The 18110-nt window shown below is 34.7% G+C and overlaps 2 protein-coding genes across 3 annotated transcripts; one reads left to right on the top strand and one right to left on the bottom strand.

Moving 5' to 3' along the window:
• Positions 1–256: 256 nt before the first annotated feature.
• On the top strand, positions 257–5291 carry LOC145166532 (uncharacterized). Of its 2 annotated transcripts, XM_079085536.1 has the most exons (4): positions 257–330; positions 457–536; positions 4555–4740; positions 4993–5291. In XM_079085536.1, the coding sequence occupies exons 3-4, from the start codon at positions 4573–4575 to the stop codon at positions 5191–5193; spliced, it is 369 nt and encodes a 122-aa protein (XP_078941662.1). In that variant the 5' UTR covers positions 257–330; positions 457–536; positions 4555–4572; the 3' UTR covers positions 5194–5291. The 2 variants fall into 2 exon arrangements, with proteins under 2 accessions (XP_078941662.1, XP_078941663.1); XM_079085537.1 differs by lacking the exons at positions 257–330; positions 457–536 and adding an exon at positions 4170–4363 and having other exon boundaries at positions 4993–5290.
• LOC145166533 (rhamnogalacturonan I rhamnosyltransferase 1-like) lies at positions 1054–2293 on the bottom strand. Its single transcript, XM_079085538.1, has 3 exons — positions 2155–2293; positions 2023–2068; positions 1054–1426 (listed from the first exon to the last, which is right to left on the bottom strand). Exons 2-3 carry the CDS (start codon positions 2031–2033, stop codon positions 1171–1173), a joined length of 267 nt encoding a protein of 88 aa, XP_078941664.1. The 5' UTR covers positions 2034–2068; positions 2155–2293; the 3' UTR covers positions 1054–1170.
• Positions 5292–18110: the final 12819 nt, after the last annotated feature.

Genomic DNA, 18110 nt, shown 5'->3' with positions numbered 1-18110 from the left:
GGGAATTACGACAGATCTACCATGTTTTTTATAGTTATTTTATTTATTTAACATGTGGAATATTAGTGAGGATTTACCGAGGGATCAGCTATGGATCTCGCAAGTATTTATCGATGCACCACTATCCCTCGCTAATCAGTCGAAAAATGAAGGGCCTTAGCTAGGGTTCAACGAGGGATAAAAAAATTGCGCCAGCTGGTACGCGTTTAGCGAGAGAACGTCGACGGAAACTATATTTTGGGTACGTGCATTTTGTTTTTTCTATCGCCAATCTCTAGCTGAAATTGGCACAACCCAGTTCCATCTTCACGAAATGCATTGAAAATTCTGGTACGCGTTTCCTTCCCTCCAGCTTTATCACTCTGGACTCTGGACATGATTTTTGAACAGATGACGACATAGAAGTTCCCTTCAATCTGTTAACCCAATTCCATCTCACAATCTCTGTTTGAATAGATGACGGCACTACTCACCCGATTCCGGCAACCTCCACATTTTTAAAGCTGAAAGTATTCTTCGTTAACTTTCCGATTCAGGTAAATCTCATCCCTCTTAGGTTAGTTTTAGTTCAATTGCACAATATACTTTGTTAAGGTTTAATTTATCATTTTTTCTTTTTCAATCGATGTCCCTCTTATCTCTCAGCATTATATACATGAATCACCTTGAAAGTTAGAATTAAAACTTGATTTAGGGCTTGATTCATCATAGTTTGTCATCCAATTTATGAGTATTTAAGGATTCAGGAACACCAGTAGCCAATACCTTTAGGTTTTCCCCAATTCTCTTTCATATTTAGGAGGTGGTCTCTCTGATAAGTCCTTTTCCCTTTTGAGGTCTTGAAGTTGATGTGGTCTCTCTGATAAGTCCTATTCCCTTAAGAGGTCTTGAAGTTGATGTGGTCTTGAATCATGATGCTGACTTCTACTGCCAGTTGCTGCTTCACTTGGAGCCATGTTAAGGCCAGTGGTACTTGTCACAGGAGCAGCAGCAGCATATACAGATTTTGAAGCCAACACTTTGATCTTCATGCATTTATCTCTCATGAAACCATGTTTCATCTTATGCCCTTGCATCCACACATTTTCACAGATCCTCTCAAGGGCACAGAATCATAATCTTCTTCTTCTACTTCATAGAAAATTACCAAAATACCCCCCGAAAGACTTGTTATAGGATGCTCACAGGTTCATCATATGATTCTGATGTTTGCAAACACTCTTCTGGATTGGCATAAAAGTAATCTTCTTCTTTGGGTTTATTTGAAATAACCAATCTTTTTGTGGGATTTCCCAATCTTTCTTGATGAACTGGTTTTACGGAAATGGAAAATTCATCCCAATTTAAAATTCCATTTGTGTATTTGTCTATTAAATCCACCAAAAGTCTCTTATCCAATAGAATTGTCTTCTTGAATCCCAAAAATCTGAAAAACCATTTTCACATAATTAATTAGCTTCATTTCAATTCCAAGATAGTGTTTTGTTTGCAACAAAGGAATGGAATATGATATGTTATAAATAAATTCACAATTATGAATTAGTTTTATTTGTATATATATTCTTTAATAATACCACTTCCACTTGTGTTTTTAAAAAATTTCAAAACTTTAATTTATTAATTTTTACTTTACAAAAGTAGGTAGAAGTATTTTTTAATATTATAATTCTATTTCAAGATTTCATGGTATGTGATCTTACATTTTTTTGTTAACAATTTTATTACATTTTTTTGTTAACATTTTTTTGTTAACAATTTGGGATTCTATAACAGTTAGCTTAAAATGTTTTGTTTCTTTTTTGGACTGAATGAATTGTTTGAATAAAATAAATGACCAATTTACCCTCTGTCAATAAGTGATGTCTTTCGATTACCTTTTCATATGTGGTTTTACCAACCAACCTATCAATATTGTGTTAATATACAGGGAAAGTGTTTGAGTTTGACAATTTGTCAGATGTCTTAAATACCCTTTGAAAATGAGAAGACAGGGGAGTGTTTGGGATATATCACCAAACTTACTGTGAGTTCATGTTGTTGTTTCCACCACCTTCATTTCTTTTCACTTCTGATACAAATTCAAATTATAAAAATCAATGCTTTTTTATGTGGCATAAATTAAAATTAGTGAAGAAAATAAATAAATCCAATTACCATATCTTCTGGAGTCAATGCTGGAATCACTTTCCCCTGATGATGATGGATTTCTTGATGGAGTTCGTGTGCTGGAATCTGAATTTATGATTGCATTATCATCAGCAGAACTATCATCACTGTTATCCCCAAATATTGTTCTAGGTGTACCCAAATATTGTTCTAGGTGCACATTTTTCTTCATGTTTTTAATCTTTTTTTGACTTTTCAAAGACCTGCCAAATGATTCTGATTCTGAGCTTGAGTCTGATTCACTAAATGATTCTTAATCTTTGTTGTCATTTTTTGGGTTTTTACTTTAGTAACATTAGGGGCATTTTGGTCTTTTGCTACACCTCCATCTGTAGAAGCTTCTGGAATCTTCTTTGAGGACAAGGCTTTGTTGTTTTCATTTTTTGTTGAATAAAATATAAAATTTTATGATGCAAAATAAAAATATGACACATACCAAGCATCTAGTTGTACAAAACCTTATATCAATATACATATATAATATTTTAATATGAATAAATGATATTAGTAAAAACCTGCAATAATTTCTCTCCATTTGGATCCGGATCAACCGTCTTAACATTTCTTTTCCCATATTTGGAAACACCAACATTAGCTTCCTCATTCTTCACTTCCGCCTCCTGAACAACCATTAAAACATATATATATATATATATATATATATATATATATATATATATATATATATATATATATATATATATATATATATATATATATGTCATGCACAAGGGCAAAACCGTAAAATCACATGAAAAACAAAATATACTTTTTATGCCCTTGCTTCAGCCTTCCTCTGTTTTTGCCTCAGTTTCTTCTTTTGTGAAGCAGGCATTTTTGCCAGCTCATCATTTTCTTCAGTTGATGATGTCGGAGGAAAATCATACAACTTGATATAACATCTGTATAACAACATTAACTAAAAAAATTGGGTACAAGAAATTAAAATATATAAAAAATTATTTTTTTTGAAAAGATTGTATAGTATTACATTAGATAACAAAAGATATGCAAATGACACTTTAGGTCGCTGTAGTTTTAATATTCCGGAATTATATTTTTAGTCCCTGTAGCTTTAAATTTCAGGAATTACACTTTTGGTCACTATGAAAGTGGGAAATAAGCAAAAGACACTTTTGGTTCCTATAGTTTTAGTTTTCCAGAATTATATTTTTGGTCCCTAAAGTTTTTAGTTTGCGGGAATTACATTTCTGGTCCTTGTAGTTTATTTTTACAAAATTACATTTTTAGTCCCTGTAGTTTTTAATTTGCAAAAGTTAAATTTCTGGTCCCTGAAGTTTTAAATTTCTGGAATTACAATTTTGGTCTCTATGAAAGAGGGAAATAAGCAAGACACTTTTGGTCCCTATAGTTCTAGTTTTCCAGAATTATCTTTTTGGTCCCTGAAGCTTTTAGTTTGCAGGAATTACAATTCTTGTCCCTGTAGTTTTAATTTTCCAAAATTACATTTTTAGTCGCTATAGTTTTTGGAATATGATTGCATAGTTATAATAAAAATAAGTATTCCATATAGTATAATTGTAGTTTCCAAGGATGCTTTTAGTAATGTGGATATGATTGCATTATCTAATTTCTAAATAGTAGTTATATATTTGGTTGTAGCTAGTCATTATGTCAACACGTAGTGATAGAGACTGGATGTACAAAAGGTTAGATCATGGGTATCTTAGCACAACATATCATGCATCCGTCAAAGGATTTCTGGATGTTGTTTTTTCTAATGAAGCAACCGTTGATGGGGATTATATTAGATGTCCTTGTTCTAAATGCAAGAACATGTATTATAAAACAAGAGGTGATGTAGAGCTTCACTTGTTACAAAACGGTTTCACTCCTAATTACACAACTTGGTGGGCACATGGTGAAAGAAATATGATATCTCAGCATGAGGAAGAATCTTCTAATCCGATGCAGGATCCGATGGAAGATGATGATGATGATGATATTAATGGGTGTACACAAATATTGATGGATGTAATGGAGGAACTCCCGAATCCAACTGCCAAGGGGTTCTATGATATGTTGGAAGACGCTGATGAACCTTTGTGGGATGGATGTGAAAATTATTCAAAATTACAAGCTGCAACAGAGTTGTTGCATTGGAAGTCAGCATACAATATATCTGAGGCTGCCTATGATCACATACTTCCTATAATTAAGCGGATGCTACCCAAAGGTGAGAAACTAGTTGTAATTAAGTGTTTTGTAAGTAGTAATCAACTTTATGTAAGGTTTGAGTATTAATTAATAGGAGGCTTATGAAGTGGTTCATTCCATTCCTTGATTATGAATTTAATGGAATGGAATGAACCATTCCATTCCTTATTTCATGTTTATGTTTTTTCATATTTTTTTTTGCTATAATAGGAGGCTTATGAAAGTGCTATGGTGGCTAAGTTTGGTGATGATACTAGTTGCCACCCCCTTTTGGATAATGAAACATGGTGTGATGTTTCCGGAGGAGTCAAGAAAGGAAGAATATATGGATTCGGATCTGTGTCTGATCCAGCGAGCTTTTTGGAAGGAACATCTAGTACAATAACATCCCAAGAGGTTCGTTTAATTTTGTACTTTATAAAAATTTCCTATCATAGCATTGTACTTACAAAGTTTCCTATCATGGCATTGTACTTACAAAGTTTCCTATCATGGTATTGTACTTACAAAGTTTCCTATCATATCATTGTACTTACAAAGTTTCCTATCATGGCATTGTACTTACAAAGTTTTCTATCATGGTATTGTACTTACAAAGTTTCCTATCATGGCATTGTACTTACAAAGTTTTCTATCATTGTCCTTTAGGTTGTCTATGAACGTGTACGAAACGAGATGCGTGGGGAAATGGATGCTAAAGCTACAGAAATGGAAGCTAAACATCAACAAATGCGTGAGGAAATGGATGCCAAAGCTGCAGCAATAGATGCCAAACAACAACAAATTGATGCAAAATATGAAGCAATGGAGAAGATGTATGCAACCTTGCAAAATATGATGGGAAATTGAAAATTAGAGGTAATATGATGTTAACCATTAATATTTGATGTTTTTGAATGACTTGTTAACCTTTTGTATTTGATACTTTTGATTGTTTTGAATAATGTTTTATAGGAATGAGAATCGAAGATGATTGGATGGACATGAAATGAAGAGAGCAGCTAAAATGTTATTTTGAAGTTATGTTTTGTGAAAACTCATTTCCCGATGCATACTTTGGATTTCTTGGTGCTAAAATGTTATTTTGAAGGTTAAACTTTTTTTTTGTTTGTACCTCTTTTGCATACTTTGGATTTCTTGGTGCTAAAATGTTATTTTGAAGTTAAACCTTTGGGAGTTTGATGTTATATGGATAGTTTTGGTTTTGGATGTTTTTTGAATGATACTTTGGTAAACTTTGATAGTTTTGGTATTGTAATGTTTGGTTGTATTGTTATTCGATGTTTTTTAGTATAAAAATTTGATGATTGTAGTATTTTTTTTCTTTTAGAATCATAAAAAAACATATTACAAGTTCGCGACGGATTGGTGAGAATAAAAAAAGTATTTTAATGCATCAATTTTGCGAGGGATTAGCTACGAAAAAAATATCATGTCTAAATTTTGCGACGGAACAAAAAAAAATTAATGTATAAATTTTGCAAGAGATTAGCTATGGAAAAAACCATGTCTAAAGCTTGCGACAGATCAGCGACGGAAAAAAAAATCAGTATATGAATTTTGCAAGGGATTTGCTATGGAAAAAAAAACTGTTCACGGAAATTTGCGACAGAACAGCGACGGAATGACTTTATCAAATTTTGTCGCTAATGCCCTGAGTAAATGTGTTGAGTGACATTTAGCGACGGATATTCTGTCGCTACATTTGTCGCAAGAAAAAACCTCTCCGTCGCTAAAACCCTTGCTGAGAAATTAGCCACCTATTAATTACCTATGGAGTGAATCCGCGCTGATCCATCGCAAACAACATTTAGCGACGGAATAGCGACCGATACTTCCGTCTCTAAAACCCATGTTTCTAGTAGTGTGTGATGTGTTTAGCTTTGGCATTGTTGCACTAGAGGTGATAATGAAAAGCATCCTGGTGAATTGCCAACATTGCCTGCTCATTATCTGGTCTTGGAGAATGTTGGAGATAGTCGGATTCCACTTCCTTCACCACAAGTTGAGAAACAAGTAAACTTAGTACTCAATCTCTCAAGAGCATGTTTGAACTCCATTCCAAATGAAAGGCCAACAATGCGCCATGTTTCAAATCTGTTGATGAAGGCCTCATACTAGACTACTTTTAATGTTCTTTTCTTTGGTCATGTTCCCTATATGCATCCTGATAATATTTATTTATTTGAATGCCTTTTTGTTATGAAACTTCTCATATGGTTCCTTAAATCAGTATGTAGTAGATAAACAAATATGTTTGTGAAGATTGACATCTGTTTACAAGCTCCACTTCTGGAAAATCTAGTATTTGTCAAGGACAAATCTGTTGCTGAATAATCTTCACGTGAAATTTAACAAGTTTTCCCATCACTTGGATTTCCAATAAATGTAAAAAGTAGCGAAAATAACATTAGTAAATTAATTATATCAAAAAATTAATTTTCCACTGTGTACCTGAAATAGATGAAAACTCAAATACAAACACCAATAGAACTTTGAAAAATCTTAAACTAAGAGATGTGGAATTAGTTACCCTGACTTAATGTCAAAAAACAAATAAAAGTTAAATTTAAAATACTTGAAAAGTGTTCTCTTTTTTATATTTACTTTGGCCGTCAACTCCAGGTTCAATTTAACAAATGTTTTTTCCTCGATCTTCTAGTCTCCTACATTGGCATAATGCTTTAACCTTCCACCAAACTCCATACCATAAAACTCAAATTCAAGAGGGTTGCCAAAGATTCTTGGCAAGTCATTAATACTTTTTTTTTGATGCTATATACCCCCTATGCTACATAACTCATTCATATACAAAAACAAGGATTGAATGTCAAAGCAACTTTTAACAGCGTGGAACATTTACACACCAACTTACTAATTAGTTTAACTAGAAGTTACAAGTTTTTCATATATAAAACGTCTTCGTTCATTTCATTTGAACATCATATAGGTTGTAAAGTTTGCTAGATGATATTCAATCGATCGACTAGGGTCTAGGGAATAATCATAAGGAAGAGAAGATAAAAAGTCATATTCTGGTGTTTACCAATAGTACAATGAGGGTGAGAATGAGATATGGATGCGAGAAGGAAGAGAAAAGATAAAAAAAAAAAAAAAAGCTTATCCAGAGGGAGAAATTGAGACAGAGAGACGAATAGCAGAAGGAGAGAAGAAAAAATAGAATCATAAAGTTCAAATTAGGTACTAGTTTCACATTACTTTTGACTTTTACTGTTTACTTATTTTGAATTTTTTTGATATATTTGACTTTTTGACAGATTTTGCCCGATTTTAACCGACTTTGATCTTGGCCAAAATAGGATGTGACTGCCATCTTCTATCAAACATACGTAACTCCAACAAAATAAGTATAACACTGACCAAAAGCTAACAAGGGATGAGGCAGTGAAGATATGATGTCACCAGTAGTAAGGCTTACAAAGAAGGCGACAATTTGGGAAAAGAAAATTGCAGCACTTTATAAACAACACAGAAGACAAGGAGAATGGAGATGGAATCGATCATGCCTAATTCTGTATCTATTGACATTGCAATTCACATGAAAACATATACTTGAAAGTTGATTGGAGCAAAACAGTAACTTGCCTTTGTCATGATGCCCTTTCTGTATTTTTGGAGGACAATAGCTCTTTCTCAGGTTCTATTCATTTGACTTTTAATTTTGTCTCGCATATTATATTGTTCAAATTAAGAAAATCGAGATGTGCCCCTCAAAAAAACATACTTGAAAATTGTAAAAAAAAAGTAGCTTCAAAAATTAAAAATCGTTTCTAGCATTTAGCTTTTAAAGTTTGAACTAATGTAAGTTGCAAACACATTTTGGCATGTTCACCCTTTTCTTAAAGGGTATTTGGATAGAGAAAAAAAGGTGCTTATAGTTTATTGATTATATAGGAAACATGATCAAAATTGCTATTCAAGTAATTGAAACTTTAAACTTTAAATATCCACTAAACGTTTCTCACACCACCTACTCAAGTTTTTGTGATAAAGACTATCACCAAAATTTTGTTTTCTAGCCTCTTGGTGGAAAGCCCCGCTTTCAATAAGTTGCTGTTCCAAGACAATAATGTGGGTATGTGAAAGGACCTACAACATCATTTCATTATGTGGATTCAAAAGATCTCACTACAAGAAATTTTAGCAATACCAGCGACACCTTTAGCGGCGACGTCAAGAAATAGCGGCGACATGTAATTGACGCGTTTGGTGTCGCCGCTATTGCTTGGTGTCGCCGCTATTGCTGACACAGTGGCTATCCGCGTGAAATAATTCCCGTCCGTTCGATCATTATTCAATCCTACGGTTCAAAACTCCTAAAACACGCGCTTTCTTTTCCCTCCAGGGGTGTCGCTGCTAAAACCCTTTGTCGCCGCTAAAGGTGTTGCCGCTATTGCTAACACAGTGGTGTTCCGTGTGAAATAATCTCTGTCCGTTCGATCATTATTCAATCCTACGGTTGTAAACTCCTAAAACCCCTATCTCGCCGCTAAAACCCTCCTGTCCCCACTATTGCCTGCCGCCGCTATTGAGTTGCGTCAGATAACCCCCAGTCGACCCTTCTTTCCTTCTATCGTTGTATCTCTCAAAGAACTCCGACTACCTGGGCCATCTGCACCCCATTACGATTCCGACCGCCGGGAGCCACTTTACCGGCGACCGACCTTGTTTACCGGTGACCCACCCTCATTACCGGCGGCCATCGAGTTTATTGAGGGCAATTCCAACCGCAACAACATTTCAATGAAATTGAGCAATCTAAGGTCGAATTCTTTCCCTAATTTATGTTCTTCTTGTGTTTTGATGTTAGTTTTATCATTCAAACCTGATTGTATCATTGATTTCTATGTTTTCTAAGATTTTTTTGGTTAGTGATTTTGAGTGTCGATCAAGCCTCTTGTTTGGCTGTAAATTGATGATTTTTGAGTGATTATGTATGTTTTATCATATTTTATGCAGCCTATTGTATAATTGATTTGTGTTTATACTCATTGTGGTGTATTGGCATGAAAATGGAATTACACATGGTTTGTGTGATTTTGTATTTAGGTGTATATTTTTCTATGAAATTGGTATTGGATGTATAAAATGGTAGAATTGTATGAAATTAGATGTATTGCTTAATTGTTTGAAATTGGAATTTGAATTGGATGAAATTGGATGTCTTGTTTAATTTTATGTCAAGGGGAATATGAAAGTTGTATTGTATGTCTCAAATGAAATGAAAAAATGGAATTGAATCTATTGTATATATGTATGATTATGTGATATTTAGGTTTAATAGTTTGGTGTATATAAGATGAAGTGTTAAAGTTCTTAATTGATAAGTTATAGTTTTTGTAGTAATTTTAATTTGTGCATGGAAATGTATTTAGATGAATTTGTACGATTTTGTATTTAGAAGTATATTTTGGTTAATTATATTTGTAGCATGAAGAAAATGATCCACAAAGGTATTATGATCAATTTCTTACCAATTTTTTGAATTATTACACTTTTAAAGTTCTATAAATGATATTTTTTATAAAGGTGATGTTATGGGCTTAGAAGTATATTTTGGTTAATTATATTTGTAGCATGAAGAAAATGATCCACAAAGGTATTATGATCAATTTCTTACCAATTTTTTGAATTATTACACTTTTAAAGTTCTATAAATGATATTTTTTATAAAGGTTATATTTGTATAATGAATTTTTGCATGGAAAAAACTGAACAAAAAAGTAGCATGCAATAATGGAAAAAAAAGTGCGATGCTATTTTGTATATGTATTTGTATGCAATTTGGAAACTACAATGTTATAATAGAAAATGTATTATTTTTGTATATGTAATATGTGTAAATTCTGTTCATATTGTAATTTTGCAGGCTATATATGAGGTTTAGTTGGGCGATACTCTTCTACGTGATGGCGGATGTTATGGGCTTAGAACATGGAGGTGATGGAGCCGGAGATTCACCACCTCCAGTAGGCTTTGGTCGTGGTCAACACGAACAGGATGGTAAGCCTTATTATGACATATTTGTTAGCTATTTTTATCCATTTATTATAAGCTATCGTGACTAATATTTTTAATTATATTTTTAAGCCGAGCTCCCTAAAAAAAGAAGAGGCCTAGCAAAAAACATTCAACTATCAAAGATAATACGGGCAAACAAGGGAAAGCCTGTAGATTTGGATTTCGATAGGGAGCTGACATATTCCCCTCTCGGGAACCATGGTAATTGGTTTACTCGTGAGATTGGGAAGTATGTATGGATGAACATCCCTTTGAACGTATTTGGTTGGGACAATGTTTCCCCCGCTTTAAAGAATGCCACAGCGGTTCATCTAAAGGTAACTTGGATAATATTTTAAGTTTAGTTCTAATTGATATTTAACTAACTAAGTTTTTTGTATTTGTAGAATAAGTTTGATTTAGATAAGGTTAACTTGGATCCCGAGCGTGCTCAGTTGTTGCAGAGCATTGATGCGTCCTTGCAAAGAATTTATAGAGGCCGAAAAAATAAAGCGCATAGTTATTTTGAGAATGTCGTGGGGCTTACAAATATCCCAAAGGCATTAGCCAACACCCCCCACCCCCATGGTATATCACGTGAAAATTGGGCGCAAGCAGTCGAGCATTTTCAAACTCTTGAATTTCTAAAGCGTTCGACGTCAAACAAAGGAGTCCGTGCACAACAAGTTGTAAACAGAGGGGGATCGTGCTCTATAGCAATGCATGTTTCAAAGAAGTAAGCTATGATATATTTAACTATTTATTTAAATTATAATTAATCTAATTTTTAATGTTAAATAGGACATCGCTTGAATCGAAGCATTTCGTAAGGCCAATACTGATCGCCAAGGGGTATTTAGTAGTCCTGCAGTCGAGCAACAATACGTAAGTGGTTAATTTGTATTTTCATATAAGTGCTTATATCGTCAAGGGGTACTTAGTAATCTAATTTTTATTATATTTATTATTTTTTGAAAATACAGAATGCTTTACTCTTTGAGATCGGTCAACAAACTCAAGCTTCTTCTGAAGCCAGCGGTGTAACACCAAAGGATACACAAAATTGTTTTGAAAAAATATTGGGTGTTCGACATTTGCCATATCAGAGGCATCGGGCGTAAACCTTCTACGGTTGTGTTGATGTACGATCAGGAACAACCACTGACACAGCCACCACCACAATCACAGGTGACAAGACTATTTAATTTATGTAATTGTTTAAAATGTTGGTAATTGTTGGTTTAGTAGTAGTTTCAAAATTTGGTAATTGTTAGTTTGATAATAGTTTATATATTGGTAATTGTTAGCTTGGTTATAGTTTGATATATTGGTATTTTATAGCTTGGCAATTGTTAGTTTATAAAAGTACAATGTTGTAATGGTATTTTGTAGGTTGGTAATTGTTAGTTATAGTATAATGCTATAATGTTTTATATGCAATATGTGGAATGTATATTTTGTATATAGAATGTTATAATGCTATTTTAACTTATAAGAATATGTTGTTTTATTTGTAGTTGGAAATGCTTCAAACATTGTTAAAAGATCCGATATGTAGTGCTGCACTTGAATATTGGTTTCGTTCGTTGCCACAACGAAATGAAACCGGAGGAAACGAGGAGAGCGATTATGACGAGTAGATAGTTGTAGGATTTTTTTATGTTTTGTTTGTGCAACTATTTTAGACTAGTATTTTCGATATTTTGTTATATGTTAAATCGGACGAGTATTTTAAACGGATATTGTATTAATATTTTGGAATGGAATGATATATGATTAGATTAATTAATATCATACCAGTTTTTTTCAATTTTAATGTGAAATATATATATATATATATATATATATATATATATATATATATATATATATATATATATATATATATATATATATATATATATATATATATATATAAAAGAAAAACACCAATACCGGCGACGCCTGTAGCGGCGACAATAGGTTATTACCGGTGACGGGTCTTTAGCGGCGTCAGGTCTTTAGCGACGACATGAGCTTATTAGCGGCGACAGTTTGATTAATAGCGACAAAATATCAACGTCGACGTTTTAGCGGCGACAAACCCCGCTTTTAGCGACGACGCCTGTCGCCGGTAATACTCTAATTTCTTGTAGTGCCTTTACAAGATATTGACATTGCAAATGTGTAAATCTAATTGATTCGAATAATCTAGACCTATAAAATTAAATATATCCCTAGGTACAGGTATCTGTGGGTACACAGTTTGCATCCAAAAATCACAAAACCAAATGTGAATTCTAAGCACCCAAAGATAGGGGTGATATTGAATTTGTACCCCTATGTGGATCTACTTAATTTTGAATATAAATTAAAAAAAAAAAAATTAAATCCTAATCTGTTTAAAAATAAAGTTGCTTTTAACCTTTTCTTTAATTATCTTCATAATGTTAGAATGTGACATTATTTTAGATGTTCATGATAGAAAATTAATGACTAACAGCCCAGGAGGTGATAACAAAGATATGGATGAAATAAAGTTTCTAAATCTTTTTTCCATTTGTTCATACCTTAAAAGAATATGCCAGGAGCATTCATTTTTTATAGTCTTTTAAAGTAGCCCTCACAATTGGCGCATCTTTAAAGTAACTTAATTAGTCATCCGGTAAATAGCATTGATTAATGAAATAAAGCACACTCCACTTCGCTTTGTATAATTGTATATGTTCCCTCTTGTCTTCACACAACAATTAATGTGTCCCATTTATTAAATGATTGAAAGTTTTGTTGATTGATCAAGATCTTTTCATGGTAATTTTTCCAATCTCAAGTTCATGAAGTAAGATTTTTTTTTTTTTTTTTTAAATTACAGTAAATTATAAAAATGGTCCTTATGGTTATGTATTTTCCTTGAATCACATCCCAAGTTTTCAATTTGGACACAGACCCTCCATAATGTTTGTTTTTGTCACTAGAATGATCCCCGACACGAAATTATTAAATTACCCTTATTATATATATATATATATATATATATATATATATATATATATATATATATATATATATATTTATTTATTTATTTTTTGTTTTCTTTTTTAAACGAATGGCCCACCATCCAACCACCTTTCACCACTTCCCCTACCTTTCCCTTCTCGTCTAACCAGTACCACCTTTCCAGGTAGCTTCACTGAACAAAGTGTTAGGATCGAGACACTTAACACACGACTCTAAACACACACACAGCTCACGAAAAACAAGAACACAAGGATGAACATGAGGGATTTAACGTGGTTCGGTCCTTCTCTAACCTACGTCCACCGGTAACTAGGAATTTACATTTCTTGGTGCTAATCTGCACTCTTTCTGTGTTACACTAGATACAAGTTTTACAAATACAGAATAATCTCTTATATAGAGATGGAAATCAGAAGTAGTCAAAAAACACAATTGGGTCTTCATTCAACAATTGTGGCTTCACAACTTCACATTGTTCCTGCCATTTTTGACCAGCTTTTCTGTGGATTCACACTCAACATTTCTGTGGATTCATACTCAACAATCTCCCACTTGAAGCCACGGAACAATCTTCACCTGTGCTTCAACTGTGCATCTGTATTTGATCTTAACTCCTTCCTAGTTACCCTGGCCTTCTCTTCAATTAACCTGAAGGCCAGTTGAAGCTTTCGTTAGCTCCAACGCATCAGTCATGGCTAAGTCTGCCACTGACCTGTTCTCTGTCTCCACTGGCTCCCACTGAAATGAACTGCCCGATCCTGGAACATCCTGAGAACAAACGACACTCTCCATGTGAAGCAGATAATCTGGAGAGACTTTTACAGATGGAAAACTGGTTCTCTTAACCCACTGTGTTCTGGGTATTCTAGCTGAAACAAAGCCCATGCTCCCACTGCTATGAATGCCCTTGACTGGTTTTTCTGAACCGTTCCAAACACGTTCAACCTGAATCTGACCTGTGACTCTGGGTTTGCCATCTGCAAAGCAAACCTTCTTCTGTCCACGAGACTCTATGAACCGGATTTTGTTTTTCTTCTGAACTGGGACGGTTACTCCCTCAGATGGTAATCTGACCATATATAATGAACCCTTCTTATGTCCACGAGCTATCACAAGATTTCCTTTGACAACCTTCCACTGCCCATTCCTGAACTTAACCTCGTGTCCCTGTTCATCCAACTGCCCAACTGAAATCAATTGTTTCTTCAGACTTGGAATTACCCGGACATCCTTCAAAGTCCATGGACCAACTGGAGTCTTCAAAACTAAGTCACCTATGCTCGTCACATCAAGAACCTCATCGTTTGCCAGTCTTACCTTACCAAAATCCCATTCTTTCAGATTCCACAGTGCTTCACGGCTGTGGGTAGCGTGAAATGAAGCACCCGAATCCATAACCCAGGAATCCACATTGCTCTCCACACTACAGATCAAAACATCATCATCTGAATGGTCTACTGCAACGTTAACTTCTTTCTTGTCTTTTGGACATTGATTCCTAAAATGTCCAACCTCTTTACAGTTCCAACAAGTCACATCATTTCGAGTCCTCGACTGACTCCTTCTCCTGTTCCCGCTCCCACTACCTCTGTTATTTCTTCTACCTCTGACCGCATTCAATTGTTCACTTGATGATTCCCCGGAATTCCTTCGTCTGACGTCTTCGCCTAGAATTAAATCCCGAATTCCCTCAAAAAGTGAGCTCTTTCGATCCTGCGGAACTAGTAACGGCTGTAACTGTTCCGGACCAACTGTCAGGTAATGATGATAACAGTAGTAAAGCTTGAACTTCGTCCTCAAATTTTATTCCCACTGACCCAAGTCTGGATAAAATCGAGTTCAAATTGTTGATGTGTACTGTAACTGAACTTCCTTCCCTCATCCTCGTGTTGACTAGTTCCCGAATCAGGAAGACTTTATTTGCTGCCGACAGCTTCTCGTACATATTAGACAATGCCTCCATGATTCCCTTTGCCGAGGTCTCCTTCAAAATGTTGAAGGCAACATCCTTTGACAACGTCAGTCTAATAAATGCCTTGGCCTTCTTATCCAAAATCGCCCAGTTTGCATGTGTTATCGCCTCCGGTTTTTCACATAAAACTGCGTCCAAGTCTTTGTGCACGAGCAAATCTTCAATTTGCATCTTCCACCAACCAAAATCTTTCCCATCAAACTTCTCAATCTGAAGCTTACTGTTTTCTGCCATTTTCTGAAAGATTAGGGCTAAACTGCAATTTTCTGAAAGTTCAGGGGCTAAACTGCAATTTTTCAAATCTGCTACAGTGTTGCTACAGTACCTGCTGATGTCAAAGTGCTTGCTACAGTTTGCTAACGTTACCGCTGACGTCGTGCTACAGTTCCTGCTACAGTGTCGTCTTCTCCGGCAGAACTCCGGTGCTACAGTGTCGTCTTCTCCGGCGGAACTTCGGTGCTACAGTGTCGTCTTGTCCGGCGAAACTGGTTTTTCCGGTAACTATTCCGGCAACCTTTGACTGGCGATTTGGACGTCTTCCGGTGGTCAAAAAATTCAGAAAAAAATATTTTCGGAATCTTCGGAACGAGACCTTTCCAACGGTATACACCAAAATCGTTTTTGACGAAAAAAAATTTCGACCAAAAAACTGAAAATCACCTTGCTCTGATACCACTTGTTAGGATCGAGACACTTAACACACGACTCTAAACACACACACAGCTCACGAAAAACAAGAACACAAGGATGAACATGAGGGATTTAACGTGGTTCGGTCCTTCTCTGACCTACGTCCATCGGTAACTAGGAATTTACATTTCTTGGTGCTAATCTGCACTCTTTCTGTGTTACACTAGATACAAGTTTTACAAATACAGAATAATCTCTTATATAGAGATGGAAATCAGAAGTAGTCAAAAAACACAACTGGGTCTTCATTCAACAATTGTGGCTTCACAACTTCACATTGTTCCTGCCATTTTTGACCAGCTTTTCTGTGGATTCACACTCAACATTTCTGTGGATTCATACTCAACACAAAGATAGAGGTTTATGAAGATAAATATATAGTGATAGTTGGTGTGGAGTTAGCTGCTCTCAATACTGCTTTGACTCTTCACAGGTATTCAGATTCTACCATCTCTTTTGCATGCTTCACTCACTTGTACCCTGCAACTTATCAATTCAGCGTTATTTGGATAATCAATAAATATACAAACTATATTAAATTTATATACTAATTACATTCACCTCCATGGAAGCGTCATAAACTTACAAGTGATTCAAGCGTACGTCTTCTTACACACCATAGAGAAACCTCATTCATTCACCGGTGATTGAAGCAATTCGTAGGAGTTGGTTAGCCCAGAAGATTAAAACGATGAAACCACATTCCTTTGTGCTTTAGTTACTTGTACAGTACAGTATTTGAAGCAATGAGCCAATGAATAAGATTTGACCATAGAATAAGTTTTCCAGTAATAAGTTTTCTATTACAGAAGATGAATTCCGAAATTTTTTTAAATTACCATGGTATGTAATTTGAAATAATAGTAATGATTATACACAGTTTCACATAATAATCACTTTGATAGGTACATTTGCTTTACGATTGAACCTTTTAATTACAATTAATTGAAAAACAAATATAAATGTGTACCAAATCGATTGAAATAATATTACACTTCTAATTCCATGATTCACATATGATACAATTGTCTTCTTGCTGACACCTATAGCTAATTTCTTTATTAACCTTCAGGTTTTTCCAAAATTCTATGAGAAATACCATTAAAAGTTTAACACTCCTTTTGGAAAAGTATGACAATGACTTCTCAGTACAGGACGCCCTCTGGAAAAATATGGCATTGCCTAATTTTTATTTTATTTTATTTTATTTGACAAGGGAAAATAAAAAACAAGAGAAATGGATGGCTGAAGTATAAATTACGACATTCAAATCATCCTTTTTCAAAAACCAGCATTGCAAAGCAAATAATGTCTTCTTCAAACTTCTTATTTTTCTCACTAGCTCTACTAATCCTCACACTCTCCCCCATACCAAATTTTGCTTCTTCTTCTTTAGAGGAAGCCAATGCTCTTCTTAAATGGAAAACAAGCCTTCAAATCCCAAACAATTCCTTGGTTTCTTCATGGAACTCCCTCCCTTTGAATTCTAGTGCATTAATTCCATGCACTTCTTGGTTTGGAGTAGTTTGCAATGCTGATGGGAGCACTCAAAGGCTAAACCTCAGTTCATGTGGCTTAAACGGTACACTCCACCAATTTCCATTCTCTTTGCTACACAATCTTACATATCTTGATCTCACTATAAACAACTTCTTTGGCCCCATCCCACAAGAAATCCGACTCCTCTACAAACTTGTATATCTGGATTTTTCAGTGAATAAGTTTTCTGGAGTAATCCCACCTGAAATAGGAAACCTGCGCCAGCTAACCATCTTATGCATATATTCAAACAATATATCTGGCACAATTCCTTCATCATTGGGTAATTTGAAGTCTCTCACTAAGCTTAGTTTGAGTGGTAATCAAATTAGTGGTTCTATTCCGTCAATGTTGGGTGATTTGACATCTTTGAATGTCCTTTATTTGTTCCGAAATCTACTCTCTGGTCCCATTCCTATTGAACTTGGGAATTTGAAGTCTCTCACTGATCTTGAGGTGAGCAACAATCTGCTTAATGGTTCCATTCCTTCATCATTGGGTGATTTGACATCTTTGAATGTCCTTTATTTGCACCACAATCAACTCT

The sequence above is a fragment of the Lactuca virosa genome, chromosome 3 (assembly GCF_052849685.1).
Source record: "Lactuca virosa cultivar CGN04683 chromosome 3, Lactuca_virosa_CGN04683_v6, whole genome shotgun sequence".
Taxonomy (NCBI): domain Eukaryota; kingdom Viridiplantae; phylum Streptophyta; class Magnoliopsida; order Asterales; family Asteraceae; genus Lactuca; species Lactuca virosa.
Note: the sequence above shows the minus strand (reverse complement) of the source record. Positions and strands in the feature narration are given on the sequence as shown.